The sequence below is a fragment of the Bos grunniens genome, chromosome 11 (assembly GCF_055505025.1).
Source record: "Bos grunniens cultivar Pamir isolate PY7600 chromosome 11, Bosgru_T2T1.0, whole genome shotgun sequence".
NCBI classification, from domain to species: domain Eukaryota; kingdom Metazoa; phylum Chordata; class Mammalia; order Artiodactyla; family Bovidae; genus Bos; species Bos grunniens.
In genome coordinates this window covers 21,488,130-21,514,531 of record NC_141175.1, presented here as the reverse complement: position 1 = coordinate 21,514,531, position 26,402 = coordinate 21,488,130, and the positions used below count along the sequence as shown (strand labels likewise).

Sequence of the window (26,402 nt, the reverse complement as noted above, 5' to 3'; positions counted from 1 at the left end):
GCTCCCTTTCTCCACTTAAAACATGAAGCATCCATACCACATTCTTTGTTTAAATATCCTGGTCCCATTCAATCGTTGAGGACTATGCTTGGGCATGGAGCAGGGTGCGGGGAGCCTGCCTCTCTCTTTAAACTATAGTCTGTCATCTTTTCATTCTGAATATTTTCATCACTAATTAGCTCTACTTTGAGATTGCCTCTGAACATTCTGGAATTGCCAACTAATTCAAATTTTGAATCCACAAACTAGACACAATTTTCTTAAAATGGGGTTTCTAATGTCAATTAAAATGGTAGTAGCACACTGAGTATCTGTAACACCATAACAGTTCAGCCAATCGCTTACTAAATGAACAAGTCATCAACTTCATACTAAGCATGGAAATCTTTAGATAGACTCTAGATATAAACTCTCCTATCAAAAATGACAAGGCAAAAATACAGATATTAGAGTGTAGCTTCAAATTACCCACCCAGTAAAAGATTAGAGGCATTGGTGCAAGTGGCTCTTTTCATTAGCTAAAAACAACTTAAACCACAGATAAGCCATTTGTTAAGCAATAACAAAAAAGGCTAAAATGGAATTTCAATTTCAGCCTGAACTTACTTCTTACCCTTTAAAGAATACTTCTTCCAAAAAAAAAAACACTAATTCTAAAAGCTACAGGTACCCAATATTCATAGCAGCATTATTTACAACAGCCAAGACATGGAAGCAACCTAAGTGTCTGTCAATAGACGAACAGATACAGAAGATGTAGAGTATTACTCAGCCATAAAAAGAATGAAATATTGCCATTGGCGTGACACAGAAGGACCTGGAGGGTATTACGCTACTGAAATAAGTCAAAGACAGATACTGTATAACATCACTTATACATGAACTGTAAAAACTACAACAAACTAGTGAATATAACAAACAAGAGGCAGCTTCACAGACACTGAGAACAAACCAGTGGTTACCAGTGGGGAGAGTGATGAGGGACGGGTGAAGCGAAAGGGATGAAGAGGTACAAACTCTTAGGTATAAAAAAAGCCACAAGGATATATTGTGCGATACTTTATAATGACTATAAATGGAGTATAACCTTTAAAATTATGAATCACTATATTGTACACCTGAAACTTACATAATATTGTAAATCAACTACACTTCCTTTAAAAACATCAACAACAACAACAAAAAACTTGTTCCAGAATGAACAGCAGCCCACCTCATCCACTGCTGTGGGTGATGGAAAATGTCACAGACCGCAAATGCAAACTTTAAATCAACCAGATTTCAGTATGAAAAGTCTCCTAGAAACAGCTCCTCACCTGTGTTTCATTTAATTGTCTCACATTTTTAATTTGGTTTTCATTTTCTAGAAACAAACTTTTCTGAGCAAACCCAAAACAGTGCTCTAGAAGCAACAGATTGGATATAAGGAATTCTTCAAATCTGCCCAGAGATTTAAGACATTCTAAGTCAGGGGTAGGAGTCTAATTGGCCTTTAAAACTTCCAATAACGTTTTCCTACAAAATGCTGCAAACCAGGTGACATTAAAACAACTGGTTTATGTCAGATGAAGGTCAGAACCCTCCCAGACCTCTACCCTTCCCCCAGATCTAACACAGCAGTGTTAAAATGCTCTCACTAGGAATAAAAGTTTTTAACAAATCAAATTTGCACATGGTTTAAAAGAGATACTAAAGAAATCTTCCAAGTCCTGAGTAACACTTACCCTTATAAGCAAAGTTTATTAAACAAAGCTTCAGTACCCAAATTAAGTAGTCCCTCTTTTTTGCTGGTCTTCAAGACCAGGGATCAAAGAGGCTTTGACAGCAAAATGGCCCAACATCCTTCTCCATGAATGACCATCGCCTCCACCCCGCCTGGCGCCTTGGCGGCCACACACACACACACACACACACACACACACACCCCTTCTTGGACTTCAGGGAAGCAGCCTTTGTTCCCAAGACCCCAAACTGGAATCCAGCGACTAAGCTCTCGCCTCTTCGGAACCAGCCTTTCCAAGGGTCGGAGCCCCTCCAGGAAGGTCCCAGGGCGGTTTTGGAAAGAAGCCCCATTTTCTGCCGCGTCCCAAGTGCCGGGAAGTTAGAGCCGGCACCTCCGGCCCCAGCTTCTCCAAACACAGAGGCGTGGACACGCATGCATGCACGCGTGCACATCCTCAAAATAGTGACCACCACCATCAGTGTCATTTTTATCAGCTCTCACCTACCGAGCGGGGACCTTGTGCCGCGCGCTCAGCGCGCGCTCCAAGTCCATCCAACTCTAACCCTGGCCGACCCCTCTCTCTCTCACACACACACACACACTCATACACGCGCACGCATCCACATCCCCACGCGACCTCGGGGCTGAACCCCGACACTTCCGCAGCCTTCCGGCGATCGGGGCAGGAAAAGTGCCCCGGTCCACCCACCCGTACCCTCGCCGGCTCTTCCCCGGGGCGCTGGGCGGCCAGCGGTCCCCCCGCTCGCCCCGGGGACGGCGCGCGGCAGCTCTTACCGCGGCCCTTTGTCCTCGCGCCGCCGCGGACCGGCTCCGGTGCGCCCGCCGCCGTCGGAGGGCCGGCCCAGCCGCCCGCGCGCTCACTCCCCAGCTCCCGGGCTCGGCCGGCCGGGGGGCGCGCGGCAAAGCCCGGATCTGCGGACCGCTGCCAGCGCCCGGGACTGACCCCTGACCCCCCGCCGCCCCCGGAGTCCGCTTCTCCAGGTCTTCCAGCCGACAGCGGAGGAGGGCCGGCGGTGGGCTCGGCCGCCCCCGGGACCCCGCTGGGCAAGGGTAGCGGCGAGGGCGGCGTGGGGGATGCAGCGGGGAGGCGTCGGGCGAGGGGAGGAGGTTAGGGCCGGAGGTTCGAGAACCGGCGCCCGCCCGCCGATCCGGGTCCTCGCCCAGCCGAGGACGCGGCGCCCCCGGCCCAGGCCGGGTCCCCTCGCTCTACCCCTGCGCCCTCCTCGCCGAAGCGACCTCCCACCTGCCGGGCCCGGCAGCGGACTAGGGGGCGCCCCCGGCTTTCTTCTCCGATCTCCCCCGGGGAGTCCTCCGGCAGCTTCCCCGTTCCGCCCCCAGCACACCGCCCACCGTCCCGCGGGGCCACGCTGGGAGCCTCTCCGGCCCCCGAAGGCTGAGTAGGGGCGAGAGCCTGGACAGACGTTGGGAGAACCCTGGGAGAACACAGATCGTTTTGTTGCTTGGGACCCAGGCGCCCAGTGGCGAGGCGACCAGGCAAGTCTGGGAGGCTGCAGGAGCGGAGCCCAGGCTTCCCAAAGGCTCCCCACCAAGGACCCCGGCCCCCCGGAATGAGCCCGGCGGAGGGCCACGTCGGTCGGGGCCCGAGGCGCCATCCTGGGCGCCCGCGGTACCGGCTCCCCGCGCCTTTCTCCCTGCCAACGGCTCAAAGCAGGGCATGGGGGACTACGGTCCCCAACCGCCAGCGGCCCACCTGACCCTGGGAGGCTCTCACCAGGGAACCTGTCTGAGGCCAGCAGAAGAGAAAGCTTCTGAAATGCCAGGCACTTGCGGGTGGAACCTTGCCTGGCCCCAGGGTCGGGTAGAATGAATGAAAGGAAAGAAGGAACCCACGAACCTCCAAGAAATCTTTGCAGACCTCTCTCGGGAGACTGGTGCTGATGTAGCCCGAGGGATGAGCACAGGACAGGAGGAAAACTCCAGATTTATCTTTTTAAGCCAAAAGAGGGGCCCCTGTGATTTCAGGAACCTGCGTGCCTGGCACAGAGGTAGAGTCAAAGACCAGCCCTGAAACCTCAAGGGCACTCACCCCCACGACTCGCACCGTGGCCTTGGGCCAGTCTGACACTGTCCTTGAGGATGGGGAAGATAGCCACAGTTCACTGAGCTGAATCATTACATGAGGGAATGAGGGTCTGGCCCCCAGCCAGTGCCAGCATTCAACAGGTTCTGGGTAAAAATACTGCCTTAATCTCTGTAGATTTCCTGTCCTCTGGTTGGCGGTACCATCACTTTTCTTATTATAAAATATTTCAGAGGCACACTAGAGAAAGTAAGTTTGTCAGCCCCTGCCTGTGTGCCCAAGAACCAGCTAACCCTAACCTCTTGCCGTACTTAATTCAGATTTTCTCCTAAGAAATAAATATCACAATACAGTTAAAGCCCCTGGACAGCCCTCCCTGATCCCGGTTCTCTCCCAAATTAACACCCCCAGCACCCGTTTAAAACATCTCATCAGTGTTTTCACACCATTACTACATATGTATGTGTTCATGTTACTACTACATATACACGTGTCCAAATAGAACATGTTTACCAGTCTTACAGCTTTCTGTGTGTTATGTTCTGCATTTCCTTATGTAACCCAGTCAGTTTGTTTTATGCTGTTTCACTCAATGTTATGCTTAAGAGCCATCTCGTCATACAAATGTTGTTGTTCAGTCACTAAGGTGTGTCCAACTCTTTGCAGCCCTGTGCACTGTAGCCCACCAGGTGCTTCTGTCCATGGGATTTCCCAGGCAAGAATACTGGAGTGGGTTGCCATGCCCTCCTCCAGCGGATTTTCCCCACGCAGGGATCAAACCCCACACCTTCTACTTGACAGGTGGACTCCTGACCCCTGCACCACCTAGGAAGCCCATCATACATATAACCCTAGGCTATTCATTTTAACTGCTGGATAGTGTTCCATTGAGTGAATGGCTTGGCTTGTATAGACATTTTTCTGTTGATCAATGTTTGAGTTGATCAGTTTTCCATGATTAAAAATAAGATTGTTGTGGGACTTCCCTGGCAGTTCAGTGGTTAAGACTCCATGCTTCTACTGCAGGGCACCACAGGTTCAATCCCTGGTTGAGAAACTAAGATGCCACATACCACCTGACCACACACACACACACACACACACACACAAGCAAGAAATGAAATAAGACTGCAATGGACATTTTCAACTGCATTTGTGTTTCTAGGGAATGCACTGTTTTTCAAGCACTGCAGTAAAAACGTGTAGAATAACTGTGTTAATCTTAACTAATATGATTCTATGGTGTAGATTACTTAGTACAATTGCTAAACGAATCATCATTACACTTACTTTTTTTCCCTTGCATTTTGACAGCTTAAATTTTATCAAGCAAATAAAATTCTACAGAACAAGGTCAGGAAACCTTTTATTGAAGGGTTAAAGGAAATATTTTAGGCTTTAGGCCAGCCAGGAGGCAAAACTCACACTATTTGATTATGTAAGTACTTATACAACCATTTAAAGTATAATCTTTTAAAAATGTGAAGACCATCCTTACCTCATGGGTCGTAAAAAAAGACACCCTCCCCCACAAAAAAGCTAGATAGCAGAACAGATTTGGCCCATGGGCCATAGTTTGTCTGCCTAACCACCATTATGTGAAAGTCATTCAAAAAATGCATCCCTTTCCTTGAAAACCAACATTAAAAAGGAAGTCAGTTTTAAAGATTTTCTTGGATGTGGACCATTTTTAAAGTCTGCACTGAATTAGTTACAATACTGTCTCTGTTGTTTGTTTTCTGGTTTTGTGGCCATGAGACATGCGGGAGGCCAGCTCCATAACCAGAGATCAAACCCACGCCCCCTGCACTGGAAGGCAAATTTCCAGCCACTGGACTGCCAGGGAAGTCCCCAGGAAGTCATTTTTAATAAAGACAAAAATATTGGATTCACCAGAAGAATCGAATATGAGATTCCTGCTAGGGAAAAATTCTTAGGAAGATGTCCCATGCCTCAGCTGATTGATACAATGACTTTGAGGAAGCCACTGAATCCTATTTTTTAACTCTATAATAAATTCTAGAAATGGAAAGACTCCTATCAATTAAGAATTAGATAAGAAATGACACTCAATGAATGTGTTTTATTTTTTGTTGTGTATTTTTTTCCTGCCTGATGAATCATCCCTCTGCTCCTAGTTCGTTGATTTAAATACAAGCACACAAATACAAATAATTAGCTTTTTCTTCCTGAAATGAACCTGACCTACTTATTTTGTCTTTACTGAACTTGAACTAAAACTTGAAAACAGTAATTTCAAGAAATTTTCTTACATGAGGGGACTCAACCTAGTTTAAAATGTTGACAAAAACAGGACCAAACTAAAAAAACTGTGGTGGCGAACCTCAGACTTACAAAGGCACTGTCAATCTCTGAGCCCATTCGGTAAGCAGGGTTCGTGGAGGCCGTGGGGTCAGGAAGGCAATTAGACATGGCTTCTGGGCATATTTTTTGTTTCACCAGCATTATCCTAAAGAATCACACACACAGTCTTCTCTCCCTCTCACATACACATACTCACACGTATGTCCCCTTTATATGTCTGTGCGTGCTGCACACATGTATTCCTTACAAACATATCTGCTTCCTTAAACGCACGTAGCGCACACGCTTCAAATATGCACGTGGCTCTTCTCCACATACATACGTCTCTCGCATATGTTTCTTTCCACCAACGCTAAAGATTTCTCTTTCTTCCTCTCTCTCTTCTCTCTCTTACACACACACTTGCCCCACAAACATCTCTCCCCTTAGCACATACATTCTCCTTACTCCCATATCTGTTTCTTGCAAATTCAACTCTTCTCTACTTTTTCTTTCTAACATACACATATTTTCACACAACTACACCCAGACCCAAATGCATTCTCTCATGGGTTTTCATAGATATGTATATTTGCTTATCTTAGTTCAGTTCAGTTCAGTCGCTCAGTCGTGTCTGACTCTGCGATCCCATGGACAGCAGCATGCCAGGCCTCCCTGTCCATCACCAACTCCTGGAGCTTACTCAAACTCATGTCCATTAAGTCAGTGATGCCATTCAACTATCGCATCACACATAGAAATATATACACCATCTCCTTAATTTCTTGCCCAACCACAGGTTCCTCTTTTCACCTCCATCACAGCAGTGCAGTTAAAATGCCACAGAGTAAGAGCTGGCTGGAGCCTTTAGCAGCTCCCATTTGTGTGTGTCAAACAATATAGAGTTAGCTTACCGCTTGTTTCCATATGAAGAGGATTTTGGCATGGCTTTCTGTACATCAAGTTTATTCACTTTTGATAAATATCTGTAAAGTATAATTCAGTTTACATTGTTAGCTCTCACTTTCTGTGGAGCAAATACTTCTCTAGCCTATTAAATGCTTAAACTCTGCTCACTTAAATTCTCCCAAAATGTGAGGGGGGTGGGTATATTGGTTTTCTTGAGCTGCCATAACAAAAATACTACAAGCTGAGAGGCTTAAATGACAGAAATATATGGTCTACAGCTCTGGAGGCTAGAAGCCCAAAATCCAGGTGTCAGTGGGATTCTTTCTGAGGGTGGTGCGAGAAGGATCTGTTCCAGGCCTTTCTCTTTGACTCCCATGGCTGTCTTCCCCCTAGGTATGTCAGTGTCCAAGATGTCCTTCTTATAAGGACACCAATCATATTGGCTTAGGGCCCACCTTAGCGACCTTATTTTAGTTTGATCGTCTCAGTAAAAACCTTCTCTGGTCACATTCTAAAAACAAGGACACATTCTAAAGTACTGGGGTTTAGGACCTCAGTGTATGAATTTGGAAGAAGGCAGGAATGGGGGATGCAATTCAGCCCCTAACAGTAGGATCTGACTTGGTTCTACAGGGGGTTCACACCAGAGATGCTGAACTTACCTGGACCAATGATGCAACTGAGACCTAGATGTGGCACTTGCTCATTTGAAACTTTAGACTCCAACTGCATTCCACACTCTCCACCTCTGTTTTACCAGGAACATTACTGTTGTTGTTCAGTCTCCCAGTCGTGTCTAGTTCTTTGGCACCCCATGGACTGCAGCACGCCAGGCTTCCCTGTCCATCACCAACTCCCACAGCTTGCTCAAACTCATGTCCATCGAGTCAGTGATGCCATCCAACCATCTCATCCTCTGTCGTCCCCTTATCCTCCTGCCTTCAATTTTCCCAGCATCAGGGTCTTTTCCAGCGAGTCAGTTCTTCCCATCAGATGGACAAAGTATCAGAGTTTCAGCTTCAGCATCAGTCCTTTCAATGAATATTCAGGACTGATTTCCTTTAGGATTGACTGGTTGAATCTTCTTGCAGTCCAAGGGACTCTCAAGAGTCTTCTCTAACACCACAGTTCAAAAGCATCAATTCTTCAGTGCTCAGCTTTCTTTATAGTCCAACTCTCACATCCATACATGACTACTGGAAAAACGATAGCTTTGACTAGACTGACCTTTGTTGGCAAAGTAATGTCTCTGCTTTTTAATATGCTGTCTAGACTGATCATAGTTTTTCTTCCAAGGAGCAAGTGTCTTTTAATTTCATGGCTACAGTCACCATCTGCAATGATTTTGGAGCCCCAAGAAAATAGTCTGTCACTGTTTCCATTGTTTCCCCATCTATTTGCCATGAAATGATGGGACCCTATGCCGTGATCTTAGTTTTCTGAATGTTGAGCTTTAAGCCAGCTTTTTCACTCTCCTCTTTCACCTTCATCAGGAGACTCTTTAGTTCTTCTTCGCTTTCTGCCATAAGGGTGGTGTCATCTGCATATCTGAGGTTATTGATACTTCTCCCAGCAATCTTGATTCCAGCTTGTGCTTCATCCAGCCCAGCATTTCATATGATATACTCTGCATATAAGTTAAATAAGCAGGGTGACAACATACAGCCTTGACATACTCATTTCCCAATTTGGAACCAGTCTGTTGTTCCATGAGTGGTTCTAACTGTTGCTTCTTGACCTGCATACAGGTATCTCGGGAGGCAGGTCAGGTAGTCTGGTATTGCCATCTCTTTCAGAATTTTCCACAGTTTGTTGTGATCCACACAGTCAGAGGCTTTGACGTAGTCAATAAAGCAGAAGTAGATGTTTTTCTGGAACTCTCTTGCTTTTTCAATGATCCAACGGATGTTGGCAATTTGATCTCTGGTTCTTCAGCCTTTTCTAAATCCAAATTGAACATCTGGAAGTTCACGGTTCGCATACTGTTGAAGCCTAGCTTGGAGAATTTTGAACATTACCTTGCTCGCATGTGAGGCGGACATAGACCACCCCAAATTCAGAGACCTCACTCACTGCGCTCCCTAAGGTGAAAGTGCTCCACCTGGTGGAATGTCAAGGCACTACATGTCAGCAAAGGGTAGCCCTGCTTGTAATAGGGCAGCTAGCACCTCATCGGGAGAAGGCAATGGCACCCCACTCCAGTACTCTTGCCTGGAAAATCCCATGGATGGAGGAGCCTGGTAGGCTGCAGTCCATGGGGTCACGAAGAGTTGGACACGACTGAGCGACTTCATTTTCACTTTTCACTTTCATTCATTGGAGAAGGAAATGGCAACCCACTCCAGTGTTCTTGCCTGGAGAATCCCAGGGATGGGGGAGCCTTGTGGGCTGCCGTCTGTGGGGTCATACAGAGTCGGACACGACTGAAGTGACTTAGCAGCAGCAGCACCTCATCGTCTGGTATCAAATATCAGATAAACAAGGGAAAAGAAACAGGGAAGGCAGAACAAATTTGGTGTAACCGGTATATTTCATATCATAGCAATAGTGCATGGGAGGTGAACTTTTGAGTTGAACACATTTAACAGTAACACATCAGCAAACAAACTAAATTGAATTTGTATAGAAAAATTCAGGTGGAATAAAATGTAGTAGTTCAACTTTCATGGGACCCTAATAATCTGGCTGCAACTAGCCACACTAGCAATGTAACACTGGCCCCTCATAACCAGAAAGGATTAAATTATATAAAAGTTTGATGGAGAAGATCCTTTGTCTGAGAAAATGTATAGAAATAAACCATCTGCCAATTGTGCAACAAGATTTAAGGACCCCCTTCATAATCCCAAATGGCATTTACAGAACAAAATTATGTAAGACTGAATAAATGCAAAGAATGTCAACAACACCATAGCCATCACATTTAACCTGGGCTTCCCTGGTGGCTCAGATGGTAAAGAATCCACCTGCAATGCAAGAGACCTGGGTTCAGTCCCTGGGTTGGGAAGATCCCCTGGAGGAGGGCAGGGCTACCCACTCCAGTATTCTTGCCTGGAGAATCCCCACGGACAGAGGAGTCTGGCAGGCTATAGTCCATGGGGTTGCAAGGAGTTGGACACAACTGAGCAACTAAGCACACACATTCTCTTTTCCCCCAAAAAACTCCTCTTGGGAGTTCAATCCTCCAGGAATGTAATAGTGTAACCAAGGAATTCTCCAGGCAAGAATGCTGGAGTGGGTAGCCATTCCCTCTTCCAGGGGATCTTCCCGACCCAGGGATCGAGCCCGGGTCTCCTGCATAGCAGATTTGTAAAGGCAGATTCTTTATCATCTGAGCCACCAGGGAAGCCCCTATAGCAGACCAATGTATAACAGACCTGAATTATTGGGATGTGTTCCCAAATTCATATGTATATCTCACCAACATGTCAGCCTTTTAGTCAAAATGACTGGAAAAAACTTTGACAGCATCTGCAAAGAAACATTAGTGTTCTAGCAGTTGATAGCCTCTTGATGTAGTTTCTTACTATCCTGAAGGATAATGATGCTCTTGTTGAAGTAATGTATTAAGACAGAGGAAGCAATGCTGCTTCTTAAAGGCCAAGTGAAAATTGATTTGTCATATTTTCCCACCTTAGCTCTTGCTAAAGGGGAGGTAAACTGATTCAGCTTCTTTGCAGGGTAATTTAACTATCTATCAAAATCACCTCTGGCCTCATCATTCACTGCTAGCTATTTATCTTTCAGATTACTCGCACCTATGTGAAAGGAAGGCTGAAGGACATTGTTCTGTATTCGGTGTTTATGGTTGGAAAGTATTGGAAATAACCCAACTGTTTGGACTCAGAGAAAGGCTTGGGTGGTTTATAGCACATACACACATATAATACTCTGTAGACATTAAAAAAAAAAAAAAAGAGTAAGGAAAACTTTCATTGGGCTGTTAGGGAACAGTCTGCAAGATATTTTGGTAGGTTCAAAAAAATTGAGAAATAGTATGATTTACCAGTGTTCAAACAACAGTCAGGGAAGAAATATAGATGTCTATTTATGCATAAAATATCTCTGCAAGAATCCATACAAAACCAGTGCAATAACCTCAAAGACAGGACTTTACTACTGAGAGACAGGCATGGATGGGACATTCTTGTTTACTCTTTGGTGCCTTTTGAATTTTGAGTCATACAAATGAAACTCTTCAAAAAATTAAGTTTTTTCTGCTTAATTTTCATCAAGTAAAATTTCTCAAAGGTCTAATGATGTTCTTGAACTGTTGGTATCGTAAGTCTGAAACCAATGTGGTTATTCTCTAATATTTGGCAGCTTTCTTTTCTTTTAGGGGAAGGTATTGTAATTTATCTTTTTCATTATAAAAATGATGTGTAACTACCTAATAAAACAAAAAGTTTCAAGTTTACTGATTGTATTTCTCCTTCCAACACAATTAATACAAATGGCTTTTACAATAGCACAATTCATAACACAATTAATAAAATGAATATTCTTTCCCCCAAATGAAACTAATGTACATCTACAATACTCAAGACCTACCAAAGAACACTAGTATCGTTCATCATAAAATTTGGTAGAAGGAAAAATTTGCTAAACTCATCAATAATCTGATAACACCAAATTAAAAGAAAATCCATTGTAAGGTATGCTTTGAAGATTTAAGACAAAATACTACCTCTATATTTCGGGTTGTCATGTTTTGCTTTAGTACTTACATTTCAAAGTCAACATGGCAAAGATAACATTTTTTCCAAATGCTATTTATGTAATATACCTGCTGGTGGTAAAATATTACTAAGGGCATCAGTCCACATTGTGGGCCCGTCAGACAACACATGGGGATGAGGCTGGGGTGCTAGCAGCATTTAGGGGTTCAGGGAACGCTTTCTGGGGGGAAGAAGGTGTAAAATAAGGAAGAAACACTTGCTAGGGAAAGCATCAAAGGGATAACGATTTTGCAAAGAAAACAATATGTGAGAAGATTCAGCAGTGAGGGGAGGCTTTTGAGGAATTGAAGGAAGATTAATGTGACTGCACCAGAGAAAACGATGCATAGAATGGCTCTGATAAGATGGTGGGGACCCCTGAGTCCCCACAACCCAGCCCTGGCCTCCCTCCAAAAGTGTGATGCTGGAGACAGCCAGGCAGGCAAATGACCAGTGCCCAGAGGAAAAGCGGAGAAGGCAATGGCACCCCATCCTAGTACTCTTGCCTGGAAAATCCCATGGAAGGAGGAGCCTGGTAGGCTATAGTCCATGGGGTCGAACAGAGTCGGACAGGACCGAGCGACTTCCCTTTCACTTTTCACTTTCATTCATTGGAGAAGGAAATGGCAACCCACTCCAGTGTTCTTGCCTGGAGAATCGCAGGGACGGGGGAGCCTGGTGGGCTGCCGTCTATGGGGTCGCACAGAGTCGGACGCGGCTGAAGCGACTTAGCAGCAGCAGCAGCAGAGGAAAATATTAACCTAGAGCATAATACAGACAAAGTACATACACTGATTTTAAGCAGAGGAGTGATGATATCAGATCCACACTTTAGAAAGATTTCTCCTGTCATGTGAGGTCAACAGCTACCCCCTAAAAGGCAGCTGTTTAATTTGACAGTGATAGTATAGAGTGCCTTGTAGATGGAAGGACAGGGGGATGAATTAGGAAGCAGTTAAAATAGTTCTGGAACAATGACAGTGTTGGAACAGAGGGCAGTGGTGGGGCAGCGGGAGTTAGGAGGAGGGAAGAGCTGAAACTCTTGGGGGGCTGGAACTGACAAGCCTGCGTGCCCACCCTCCCTCCCCTTTGTGGCATCCTCATTGGAGTTCATCCAGGCGTAGAGCTATAGCTCATCTTTCCCACAGCTCTTTTTTGACAGGCTTTCATGGGGATTTGCCCTTGTGGGTGTATTTAACTGCAGGCTTACTTTTTTGTTTCCTTTTCTGAAGCAGGAGGCAAATACTGTTGCTAAGTGGAGAGACTGAATCCCTGCGTCTGGACCAATGAAAGCTTTCGTGGGCCAGCAACTTCTCGGGAGCTCTCAGGAAGGCTTGTCAAGTCCTGAACAAAACCTCAGAACAAAGAGTCAGCGCCCGGCTCTTTGTTCCATTTGATGTCACTTGAGAACCATTTTTAGTCTCTGGAGTAGGGAGCTTTGAGACTTGGTTAGAGACAGCCCCTGTGAAATTAGGAAGTTTGCACTACCATTGAAGATGGAGTCAACGCAGCAGGAACTGGACGTCCTTTATCTCTAATACAGCAGAACTGCAGGTAGGTTTACCCTCAGTTTACAAATACAGAAACTGAGTATCCTACAGGTTAAGATGCTTGCCAGCAAGTCTGATGAGGGCTGCAGGACTCACTCCAGCCCAGGACTGTCTGTGCTTCCTTCCATCCCACCTCTCCCCTTTCAGCATCCTTCCATCTCTAGAACAACCCTCTTCTGCTACATGTTTGTCCTGACACCGCATCACCTCCCTAAAAAAGGTACTGATCTGGAAAGTAGAAGACCAGAAATCATCTTTTTTATGGTTATTATTGAATAAAAGATTCTTAAAATTCTAGAGTGCTTTAGAGTTTTCAGAATTTCATGCACATGATTTCATGTCATCCCATAATAACGCTTCTCCCTCCCCCGGCAACCCTTTTTTTTCCCTTTCCCCCTTCCCTCTCACCACCGGTAATCACTAGTTTGCTCTCTATATCTGTGAATCTGCTGCTTCTTTTTAGTCACTAGTTTGTCATATTTTTTAGATTCTACATATGACTGACATCATACAGTATTTGCCTTTGTCTAATTTATTTAACTTAGCTTAATACCCTGTAAAGCCATCCATGTTACTGCAAATGGCAAGACTTCGTCCTTTTTTATGGCTGAGTAATATTCCATTCTGTGTGTGTGTGTGTGTGTGTGTGTGTGTGTGTACACTACATCTTCTTTATCCATTCATCTATTGATGGACCCTTAGGCAGCCTCCACATCTTGGCAATTGTAAACAGTGCTGCTATGAACACTGGGAGGCTCGTACCTTTGAGAGTCAATGTTTTCATTCTTTTTGGTTATATCTGGGAGTGGAATTGCTGGGTCACATGGTGGTTCTATTTTTAGTTTTTTGAAAAACTTCCACATTGCTTCCCACAGTGGTCACACCAATTTATATCCCCACCAACACTGTACGAGGGTTCTCATTTCTCCACATTCTCACCAACATTTCTAACTTGTGTTCTCTTTTGATGATAACCATTCTGACAGATGTGAGGTTATATCTTATTGTGGTTTTGATTTTTGTCAATGATGATTAGTATGTTAAACCTCTTTTCATGTGCCTATTGGTCACCTGCATTTCCTCTTTGGAAAAACGTCTGTTCGGTTCTTCTGCCCATTTTTTAATCATAGACACCATTATTTTTATCTTAGGCAAGTCACTTAGCCTCTCTGGTCTTGGTTCCCTCCCCTGTGAGATGAGAAATTTTCACTAAATCATCCCCAAGAACTTTTTCTGTGCTTAAGTTTCTATGACACAGAAAACTAATGTGGAATGGTCCTTGGTCCCACCATTTCTCCTTGGCCGTGTTTTATATACCCTCCTCTTCTTACAATTCTCATATGCAGATATGTCCATCACAGACACTGTGGAGTAGCCATGGACTGCAGAGGTAATATAATCTCTGGTGGAACCCCAAATCTTATGTTTCTCAAGCCATTCTATTCTACTGGTCATCACCTATCCGTCCTTTTATACATATATATACTGAGTAAAGCCAAGTCACAGTATTGTGTCTGGAGGGCAGTGTCACAGCCCCGACCCTCCACAGCTGTGCTCTTGTTCTGCCTTCAGCCTGAAGTGCAGTGCTGACCACCCCAACCCTGACTCACCCACCCTCACTCCCTGGCCCCACCTGTGGCTGTAGAAAATCTAGTCACCCTTCAAGAATCTTCCCAAGGATCCATACTAAATCAATCAGTTATGAAGTCAAATCCTGCCACTGTCTAGCCAGGACTTCAGGTAATTTTTACAAATCTTGCTAATCTTTATTTTCCTAATCTGTAAATTGGGCAGAAAAATACGTATCTTTCAGTTTTGATGAAAGATTTACATAAGGAAATGTGTACAGAACATTTAGCAGAATGCAAAACAGAGAGCAAATGCTGGATTGTGTCTCTTTTTCATTAAAAACAGCCATTTCTGGTCTCCAGAGCTTGCCTTCTCAGAGACTGCGGTTGATAAAGGTGTCTCTTAATTACTCTGGGAAATTCTCCATCCTGCAATAAAACCCACTCTTCTAGAGACTTTGTCTAGCTTATCCTTCATTTAAAGTAATTCATCTAGCAAACACTTACGGGGCACTTACTATTTGCCAGGAACTGTGCTAGATGCCGGAGATAAAAAGATTAAAGAATATCTTCGCTCTCAAGAAATTTTTTAAGTCTATTGGGAAACCACCTTCCTCTGGAAGCCTTCCTGCCCCACCTTAGGCTGCCTTTGGCTCAGATGGTAAAGAATCTGCCTGCCAATGCAGGAGACTTAGGTTTGATCCCTGGGTCAGGAAGATCCCCTGCAGAAGGAAAAGGCAACCCACTCCAGTATTCTTGCCTAAAGAATCCCATGGACAGACGAGCCTGGTGGGCTACAGCCCAAGGCGTTGCCAAAGAGTCAGACACAACTCGACCACGACACAACAACAAATGCCTTTTTGTATCAAATCCTAGCTATTCCCAGTTCTAAGTAGGCTACATTCATTAATTCATTTAATCCTTACAACAATTTTAGGAGGTAAGTAGTCATTAATCCCATTCAACAAATAAGGAAGCTGAGGCAGGGACTGATTAAACAGCTTGTTTCAGGTCTTGTAAACTTCTAAGCATGGGGAGCCAGGATCAGAAAACACATCGTCTGGCTCCGGTTTTATTATTTATATAGGCATTTTAACTCCACTTTTTATTACCTGCTTCCTGGATTTGTGGCACATGTACGTTTTCTTGTGGCTACAGTCCATGGGGTCGCAGAGTCGGACACGACTGAGCGACTTCACTCACTCACTCACTAAGTTTTCTTATTGAAACACTTTTTCTTTTTGTAATGGAAGTTGAGTTAATTTACATGCATGTGTGCAAAGTCACTTCAGTCATCTCTAACTCTTTATGACCCTATGGACTGTAGCTCACCAGGCTCCTTTGACTATGGGATTCTCCAAGCAAGAATACTGGAGTGGGTTGCATGCCCTCCTCCAGGGGATCTCCCCGACCCAGGGATTAAACCTGAGTCTCCTGACTCCTCAGGCGGATTCTTTACCACTAGTGCTACCTGGGAAATAACATTGTATTAATTACCGCTATAGAGCAAAGTGGCTCCAGCTTTCAGTTCAGTTCAGCCGCTCAGTCCTGTCCACTCTTTGCGACCCCATGGACTGCAGCACGCCAGGCCTCCCTGTCCATCACCAACTCCCAGAGTTTACTCATACTCATGTCCATTGAGTCGGTGATGCCATCCAACCATCTCATCCTCTGTCATCCCCTTCTCCTCCTGCCTTCAATCTTTCCCAGCATCTGGGTCTTTTCCAATGAGTCGGTTCTTCGAATCAAATTCCAATAAAGTATTGGAATTTCAGCTTCAGCATCAGTCCTTCCAGTGAATATTCAGGACTGATTTCCTTTAGGATGGACTGGTTGGATCTCTTTTTGCAGTCCAAGGGACTCTCAAGTCTTCTCCAACACAACAGTTTAAAAGCATCAGTTCTTCGGCGCTCAGCTTTCTTTATAGTCCAACTCTCACATCCATGCATGACTACTGGAAAAACCATAGCTTTGACTAGACGGGCCTTTGTTGGCTAAGGCAGTCCAAGGGACTCAAGAGTCTTCTCTAACACCACAGTTCAAAAGCATCAATTCTTCTAGCTTTAAACATTTCCTTTATCTGTCTCCTCCACTGGAATCGGAGATAGTGCCAAATTCAAAGGAGCAACTCCTGTGTCCACCACGATCTCTAACACCATAGGGAATCATTTATTTCTCAAATTTTCATTTGGAAGGAAGAAAGAAGGAGAAGGAAAAAAAAAAAAGACGCACATCAGTAAATAATTCCACGACGGTTCGGTGACCAACACTGACGAAAAAGCATCAGCAGTGGGCAAGTGCCTGAGATGTAAATTAACTCCCTGCGCGCTGAGAACGTTCAGTTATTAGTGTGGTTAGTGTCAAGAACTCCGAGGGGCACAAGCCAGTTGTCCCAGCGGTCTGGGTCCCTCCCGCCCCGACCCCTCCGTCTGGACCTCCGGCGCCGTATCTTCCTCTCGCGGTGTCGTCCTCTCCGCGGACTCCGCCCTCCGGGATTTCCCGGGCTCCCCCTCGTTCCGCCCGGCTGGGGGCCGCGCGCCGCTCGTGGGGAATGATCAGGTGGCGGCGGCGGCGGCGGCGGCGGCAGCGGCGCGCATGCGCACTGGGGGGGCGGTGGCGCACTGCGCATGCGGGAAGATGGCGGGATTGGCGTCCTGAGTTGCGCGGGTCACGGTGCTCTGTAGCCCGCCCGCGTCCTACGTCCCGGGGTCGCGTCTGGTCCGCCAGCGGGTCTAGTTAGGCGGCGCCTCTGAGCCGGCCAGGGGCCCGGTTCGTGCTTGACGGCGCCCCCTTTTCCCCTCCCGCCCGCCTACCCCCCGGGACCCGGCGTGTTGTGTTGTGGGGGGGGCGTCGCCCGAGCCGAGCGGGAGAAGGCGGGAGAGCTCTCGGGGGTGCGAGGCGAGGAGCGACTGGCCGGGCAGCATGAGTCAGCAGCGGCCGGCGCGAAAGCTGCCCAGCCTGCTCGTGGACCCGGCAGAGGAGACGGTGCGCCGCCGCTGCCGCGACCCCATCAACGTGGAGGGCCTGCTGGTAAGCCCCCCCGGGGTGGGCGGCGGGGAACGGCGTGCGTGGGGGGGGGGGCGGTCTCCGGGCCCCAGGGTGGCCCCGGGGCTGCTCCCTCGGGCTCCCGGCTTCTCGCACAGCCTGTCACATCCTCTGAACCAGAGCCATCGTCGTCCGCTGAAACCCTTTGCATTATCCTTTACATGTGTTCCAAAATAACGTTGTCAGCCTCCTCGATCTTTCCTTCGGGCCACAGAGCAGTGTTGGAGAAAATTGTACAGCTTTGCCTGACACTGGCACGCTCTTCCATCTTTATCTCGGTGGATCTCTGCAAGCTCTTTTTAGGTTTCTCTGCGGCCTCCTCTAACCGTCTCCTACTGAGTTGTAGCCGCTTAAAACCTTGTCCACACCTCATAGGTCCCACCCCACAGCTCTCCATCTTTCCTTCGGGCCACAGAACAGTGTTGGAGAAAATTGCACAGCTTTGCCCGACACTGGCATGCTCACCCTTCTTTATCTCAGTGGGTCCCTGCAAGCTTTCTTTTCGTGTTCTCTGCAGCCTCCTCTCCCACGCTCCTACTTAGCTGCAGCCGCTTAAAACCGTGTCCACACATCCCACCCCACAGATCAGATCAGATCAGATCAGTCGTTCAGTTGTGTCCGATTCTTTGCGACCCCATGAATCGCAGCACGCCAGGCCTCCCTGTCCATCACCAACTCCCGGAGTTCACTCAGACTCACGTCCATCGAGTCAGTGATGCCATGCAGCCATCTCATCCTCTGTCCTCCCCTTCTCCTCCTGCCCCCAATCCCTCCCAGCATCAGAGTCTTTTCCAGTGAGTCAACTCTTCACATGAGGTGGCCAAAGTATTGGAGTTTCAGCTTTAGCATCATTCCTTCCAAAGAAATCCTAGGGCTGATCTCCTTCAGAATGGACTGGTTGGATCTCCTTGCAGTCCAAGGGACTCTCAAGAGTCTTCTCCAACACCATGGTTCAAAAGCATCAATTCTTTGGCACTCAGCCTTCTTCACAGTCCAACTCTCACATCCATACTGACCACAGGAAAAACCATAGCCTTGACTAGACGGACCTTTGTTGGCAAAGTAATGTCTCTGCTTTCGAATATGCTATCTAGGTTGGTCATAACTTTCCTTCCAAGGAGTAAACGTCTTTTAATTTCATGGCTGCAGTCACCATCTGTAGTGATTTTGGAGCCCAGAAAAATAAAGTCTGACACTGTTTCTCCATCTATTTCCCATGAAGTGGTGGGACCGGATGCCATGATCTTCGTTTTCTGAATATTGAGCTTTAAGCCAACTTTTTCACTCTCCACTTTCACTTTCATCAAGAGGCTTTTGAGTTCCTCTTCACTTCTGCCATAAGGGTGGTGTCATCTGCATATCTGAGATTATTGATATTTCTCCCGGCAATCTTGATTCCAGCTTGTGTTTCTTCCAATCCAGCGTTTCTCATGATATACTCTGCATATAAGTTAAATAAACAGGGTGACAATATACAGCCTTGACGAACTCCTTTTCCTGTTTGGAACCAGTCTGTTGTTCCATGTCCAGCTCTAACTGTTGCTTCCTGACCTGCATACAAATTTCTCAAGAGGTACATCAGGTGGTCTGGTATTCCCATCTCTTTCAGAATTTTCCACAGTTTATTATGATCCACACAGTCAAAGGCTTTGGCATAGTCAATAAAGTAGAAGTAGATATTTTTCTGGAACTCTCTTGCTTTTTCCATGATCCAGCGGATGTTGGCAATTTGACTTCTGGTTCCTCTGCCTTTTCTAAAACCAGCTTGAACATCAGGAAGTTCACGGTTCACATATTGCTGAAGCCTGGCTTGGAGAATTTTGAGCATTACTTTACTAGTGTGTGAGATGAGTGCAATTGTGGGGTGGTCTGAGCATTCTTTGGCATTGCCTTTCTTTGGGATTGGAATGAAAACTGACCTTTTCCAGTCCTGTGGCCACTGCTGAGTTTTCCAAATTTGCTGGCATATTGAGTGCAGCACTTTCACAGCATCATCTTTCAGGATTTGGAACAGCTCAACTGGAATTCCATCACCTCCACTAGCTTTGTTCGTAGTGATGCTTTCCAAGGCCCACTTGACTTCACATTCCAGGATGTTTGGCTCTAGGTCAGTGATCACACCATCGTGATTATCTGGGTCATGAAGATCTTTTTTGTACAGTTCTTCTGTGTATTCTTGCTATCTCTTCTTAATATCTTCTGCTTCTGTTAGGTCCATACCATTACTGTCCTTTATCGAGCTCATCTTTGCATGAAATGTTCCTTTGGTATCTCTGATTTTCTTGAAGAGATCCCTAGTCTTTCCCATTCTGTTGTTTTCCTCTATTTCTTTGCATTGATCGCTGAGGAAGGCTTTCTTATCTCTTCTTGCTATTCTTTGGAACTCTGCATTCAGATGCTTATATCTTTCCTTTTCTCCTTTGCTTTTCGCTTCTCTTCTTTTCACAGCTGTTTGTAAGCCTCCCCAGACAGCCATTTTGCTTTTTTGCATTTCTTTTCTATGGGAATGGTCTTGATCCCTGTCTCCTGTACAATGTCACGAACCTCATTCCATAGTTCATCAGGGACTCTATCTATCAGATCTAGGCCCTTAAATCTATTTCTCACTCCACTGTATAATCATAAGGGATTTGACTTTGGTCATACCTGAATGGTCTAGTGGTTTTCCCTACTTTCTTCAATTTAAGTCTAAATTTGTCAATAAGGAGTTCATGGTCTGAGCCGCAGTCAGCTCCTCGTCTTGTTTTTGCTGACTGTATAGAGCTTCTCCATCTTTGGCTGCAAAGAATATAATCAATCTGATTTCGGTGTTGACCATCTGGTGATGTCCATGTATAGAGTCTTCTCTTGTGTTGTTGGAAGAGGGTGTTTGTTAAGACCAGTGCATTTTCTTGGCAAAACTCTATTAGTCTTTGCCCTGCTTCATTCCGTATTCCAAGGCCAAATTTGCCTGTTACTTCAGGTGTTTCTTGACTTTCTACTTGTGCATTCCAGTCCCCTGTAATGAAAAGGACATCTTTTTTGGGTGTTAGTTCTAAAAGGTCTTGTAGGTCTCATAGAACCGTTCAACTTCAGCTTCTTCAGCGTTACTGGTTGGGGCATAGACTTGGATTACTGTGATATTGAATGGTTTGCCTTGGAAACAAACAGATCATTCTGTCATTTTTGAGATTGCATCCAAGTACTGCATTTTGGACTCTTTTGTTGACCATGATGGCCACTCCATTTCTTCTGAGGGATTCCTGCCTGCAGTAGTAGATATAATGGTCATCTGAGTTAAATTCACCCATTCCAGTCCATTTCAGTTCGCTGATTCCTAGAATGTCGACATTCACTCTTGCCATCTCTTGTTTGATGACTTCCAATTTGCCTTGATTTATGGACCTGACATTCCAGGTTCCTATGCAATATTGCTCTTTACAGCATCAGACCTTGCTTCTATCACCAGTCACATCCACAGTTGGGTATTCTTTTTGCTTTGGCTCCATCCCTTCATTCTTTCTGGAGTTATTTCTCCACTCATCTCCAGTAGCATATTGGGCACCTACTGGCCTGGGGAGTTTCTCTTTCAGTATCCTATCATTTTGCCTTTTCATACTGTTCATGGGGTTCTCAAGGCAAGAATACTGAAGTGGTTTGCCATTCCCTTCTCCAGTGGACCACATTCTGTCAGATCTCTCCACCATGACCCGCCCGTCTTGGGTTGCCTCACGGGCATGGCTTAGTTTCATTGAGTTAGACAAGGCTGTAGTCCTAGTGTGATTAGACTGACTAGTTTTCTGTGAGTATGGTTTCAGTGTGTTTGCCCTCTGATGCCCTCTTGCAACACCTACCATCTTACTTGGGTTTCTCTTACCTTGGGCGTGGGGTATCTCTGCCCCCCTCATTCAACAGGTTGTGGTCTTGCATCCTGTTTGACACCGAAAACGCAAGGGAGAGTAAGACTCCCTGTGAAACATTGAATTCTTCTGTTGCTCTGGACTGCATGCCATGTATTCTCCTTGATTATCAGGACTTTTCCATGGAAGGAACCCGTCAGTTCCCATTTCTTCCCGCATTCTCGACCTCTCTGCTGGTTTCTTCCCATTACTAGTAAATAAACATTTCCCGAAGTCAGATTATCCAGACACAAGGAGGACTCAGTGCTCCAGAATAGTTGATGAGTGCCATCTCATTTAATTCTGCACAGCAGTCCTAAGGGATTATTCTTGTTTGACAGTTGCCAAGATATACTTGGAGATGTTAAGTGGTTTTTCTGTGGTTAGTAAGTAGAAAAGCCTGGGTTGAACCTCCCAGTGTCCAATTCCAGGTGGTAAATTCTCAACTACTTAAGTGAAGTGAAAAGTCGCTGGTGCAACCCCCATGGACTATACAGACCACGAAATTCTCCAGGTCAGAGTAGTGGAGTGGGTAGCCGTTCCCTTCTCCAGGGGTTCTTCCCAAACCAGGGATCAAACCCAGGTCTCCTGCATTGCAGGCGGATTCTTTACCAGCTGAGCCACAAGGGAAGCCCAAGAATACTGGAGTGGGTAGCCTATCCCTTCTCCATTGGGTCTTCCTGACCCAACCATGTCCTAAATCCCATTTCCATTTTGAGAGATCCCTCCTTTAATCCTTTATGCCTTTCCGCCTACTATATCACTTCCCCTTCACAGCCAAACTCTTTGAAAAAGTTGTTTGCACTCTGGGTTTTCTTGCTCACATCTCATTACCACCTTGACCTGCTGCTGGGGGACCTCAGCCCTATGCACAACTCCAGGACTGTCCTAACCAAGATCCCCAGCAACCTTGTCAGGTCCAGCGGATGTGGTTTTAACACGATGGACCACTCACTCTGTTGGAAACTCACCATTGATGTCCCCTTGGGCACATACTCTCAGCACTCTGTCTGCCTCTCTGGCCTCTCGTGTTCTCTTTTGTAAACTCTTCCTTTTCCCATCCCTTCCATGTTGGTCTTACTTGGCTCTTCAGCCTTCTCCACAGTTTCTTAATATGGGATGTCATTCAGCACTCTTGTGACTTCTGTTACTATTTGTACTGGTGGTCTTATTCTTTTTAGTTCAGCTTAGTTGTGTCTGACTCTCTGCCACCGTGAACTGCAGCACACCAGGCTGCTCTGTCCATCACCAACTCCTGGAGCTTGCTCAAACTCATGTCCATCAAGTCAGTGATGCCACCCAACCATCTCATTCTCTGTCATCCCCTTGTCCTCCTGCCTTCAATCTGCATCAGAATCTTTTCCACTGAGTCCGTTCTTTGCATCAGGTGGCCAAAGTATTAGCACTTCAGCTTCATCTTCAGCCCTTCCAATGAATATTCAGGCCTGATTTTCTTTAGGATTGACTGGTTGGGTCTCCTTGCAGTCCAAGGGACTCTCAAGAGTCTTCTCCAACACCACAGTTCCAATGCATCAGTTCTTCGGCACTCAGCTTTCTTTATGGTCCAACTCTCACATCCATACATGACTACTGGAAAAACCATACCTTTGACTAGACGGGCCTTTGTCGGGAAAGTAATGTCTCTGCTTTTTAATATGCTGTCTAGGTTTGTCATAGGCTTTCTTCTTCTTATTTTAGAATTTGATAAAAGCTCTGAACTCTTATTTGGAAAAAAGCACTTTATTTTGCATTTAATATCAGAAGATACACGTATCCCTTGAAGTTTCAGATAATCTTATCCACTCTGGTAGGGCTTCTCTGATGGCTCAGTGGTGAAGAATCTGCCTGCTAGTGCAGGAGACACAGATTCAGTCCCCTGGGTAGGGAAGATCCCCTGGAGAAGGAAATGGCAACCTACTCCAGTATTCTTGCCTGGGAAATCCCATGGGCAGAGGAGGCTGACGGGCTACAATCCATGGGGTCACAAAAGTGGGACACAACTTAGCGACTAAACAACAATCCACTCTGGTAGTTTTGGTTACCATGTCGTGACTCCCAAATCTGTAAATTGGCTCAGAGCTTTCCAATTGTCTACTACACACCTCTACGTAGATTTCAGACTCATATACCTGAAGTGGAATTCATTGTCATACTTAAGCAACAACTCTCGATCTCATATTGCAACAAATACCTAGCGGGTATCCTACACGTCATCTTTACCTTTTCCAAATGGACCCCCTCCATCCTGTCTAATAGAAATTAATCACCAGTACTTGCCACTTATAGCTGTCGTCTGCCTTTCGAATTGCTATCTTCTCAACTAGTTTTCCTGCTTCTCATCTTGTCCCTGATTTTTCTATATATTCTCCACATAGTAACTAACCATAATGGTCTTTTTAAAGTGTATTTCCAATCACGTCATTTGGCTTAAAGAATCTGTCATGGTTCCCAGCAGCTCTCATCATAGAGGAGCAACTTCTTAATGTCATCAGACTCCTGAGTTTATCTTTGCTGAACTGCTTATGGTTGCTGAATTTTCCATATGTCTATATTCTTCAGGACGTCTGTATCTCTGCACTTCCACCTGTAAGAAATTTTTTCTTCAGAGCACACTTTCCCTTATTACCACCCGTGGTTCCCATTACAGGTCATTTGTGGGCAGCCTTGCTGACCCAGCCTCTGGGCTGGGCACTCCTGTGAGCCTCCTGCATACCCCTTCCTCAGCATGGGGGCACTTCTAGCCCTGGGCAGCAGCTCTGGCCTTTCATTGGTACATCCCCAGCATATCTGGGGCTTCTTGCGAAAACAAAAAAGCTATTTTGGTAAATAGCTGTTAAGTGAATGAAGTAGGTACTCTCTAAATGTTTGAATGCATGAATGTTTATTTTCCTGGCTGTGAAATGGTGATTTCAACACCTCTCTCAGCATTTTTTAGAAAAACTGGATGATGACTAGAAGTATTTAGTAGACTATGTATTATTAAATGCTATGCAAAAAAATAGTTATGTGTACAGCTGAGTATTTGATGTTCCCTCCAGGGGTAAATGGCTTGAAAACTGGAATTTTATGAAGGCACAATATGATTAGAGATAGAATTTAGTCTACACATTGAAAAATTAGGAAAACTTGCATGTATGACTAGAAAGCAGATCGCTGGAAAAAGGTATGTGTCTGCAGAGCTCTTAAAGGGATATTACTCCCCCAAGCAGGCTGGTTCAGGATAAGCGAGCATCTCTGTATAGAGACATTTTTAACCAATTTATAAGCAGTGTTTAAGATTTTAGCCCCTAAAACTCATCTTTTATTTCTTTCTCCTTTGAGATCTCAAATTGCAAAGTGTAGGTTTTGAGATGTGGGAACTTGGAGCATCAGTGAAATGACTTGGGACGTGCTGACCTGCCCACCAGGAGCTGCTGGTTCCTAGAGAGTTGTGTGCGCTGAGTGCAGCCTCCGTGGTTTCAGGATGGAGACAGACTAATAGCCCCGAACAAGTGGGAGGGGCAGTTTGAATATTTGACAGCCTCTGTGGTTTCAGGTGAAGGCTCTGCCAAGATGGAAGCAGACCAATAGACCCGAGCAAGGGAGGAGAGCAGTTTGAGTGTTTGAACCGCAAGCTTTTTTAGGAAGCCCAGTCTTGAGGTTTGGCTGCTACCAGGCTCTCCTTTGGGTTCCTCTGCTGGCTCAGCAGTAAGGAATCCTGCCAATGCAGGAGACGCGGGTTGGATCCCTGGGTCGGGAAGATCTCCTGGAGGAGGAAATGGCAACCCACTCCAGTATGCTTGCCTGGGAAGTCCCATGGACAGAGACGCGCAGGCTACAGTCTGGGGGGTCACAGAGTCATATGCTACTGAGCAGAGCAGGCTGTCCGTGGGCAGGTCCTCAAGGAAATGCCTTAGCATAGCCTCTCAGGGAGACTCCTTGAAGGAACAGAAATGTTGGCAGTGCCCCCGGGGGTGGGTTGTCAGCACTAGAAGCAGCAGCATCTAGTGCCATAGCAGTTTGAGGGTGTTCCTCTGAGGACTGCCATCCTCGAGATGCCGAGAAGGTAAAAGATGTGTCCTGTGCAGGAGCCGCTTTGAAAAGGTTCCCATTGGCCGAATCTGGGATAATTTGACCCTCAAAATACCAGATTTTATGCTCAGAATAAGGTAGGAATTCAGGCTCCTTCGGTGTAGCTCGTTAAGTATAACCTCAAATATAGTTCCTCCAGATCTTTAGGCCTGTGAGACAAGGGAAAGCTCCTCACCTGTCTGTCGAATGTGGTTCACCAGAGTTAGCATAGCTGGAAAGGCTCACCAGGATTGTCAGACTGAGTCTCTCCAGGTGATAAATTTGTACTGAAAGCAGAACATGAGGCCTTCTAGTCTCAGTGATCCTTACGGATGGGGTATCCAAGAGGGCGTCTTTTCCCGGGGTCCCTGTGTCTGTAAATACACATTGTTGTTTATCAGTTGACATCATGCGTGACAAGGTCCTGTTCACTCTTCCATTCATTAGTTTAACAGATGTTTACCAAGTGCCTGAATGTACCAAGAACTGTTCTGGTTCAAACAGGACAACAATAATAATAGTCCCTTATGCTTTCTTGGAGAAGGAAACGGCAACCCACTCCAGTATTCATACCTGGAAAATCCCATGGACCGAG

The 26,402-nt window shown here is 45.8% G+C and overlaps 2 protein-coding genes across 9 annotated transcripts in view; one reads left to right on the top strand and one right to left on the bottom strand.

The window, feature by feature from the left end:
- GREB1 (growth regulating estrogen receptor binding 1) overlaps window positions 1-3,762 on the bottom strand; it is a 135,308-nt gene extending 131,546 nt beyond the window's left edge. For 5 of the 6 annotated variants that reach the window (XR_015136419.1, XR_015136420.1, XM_086325619.1 and 2 more), the window contains exon 1: window positions 3,600-3,762. The gene's annotated coding sequence lies outside the window, so the exon portion shown is untranslated. Of the gene's footprint in view, window positions 1-2,518; window positions 2,652-3,599 lie in introns of those variants that run through there. The other variant, XM_086325623.1, reaches the window with a different exon arrangement.
- A 13,692-nt stretch (window positions 3,763-17,454) lies between these two features.
- E2F6 (E2F transcription factor 6) overlaps window positions 17,455-26,402 on the top strand; it is a 46,513-nt gene continuing 37,565 nt past the window's right edge. For all 3 annotated transcript variants that reach the window (XM_086325627.1, XM_086325628.1, XM_086325625.1), the window contains exon 1: window positions 17,455-17,864. In XM_086325627.1, coding sequence (XP_086181753.1) covers window positions 17,757-17,864 — 108 coding nt within the window. In that variant the 5' untranslated portion in view covers window positions 17,455-17,756. The remainder of the gene's footprint in view (window positions 17,865-26,402) is intronic.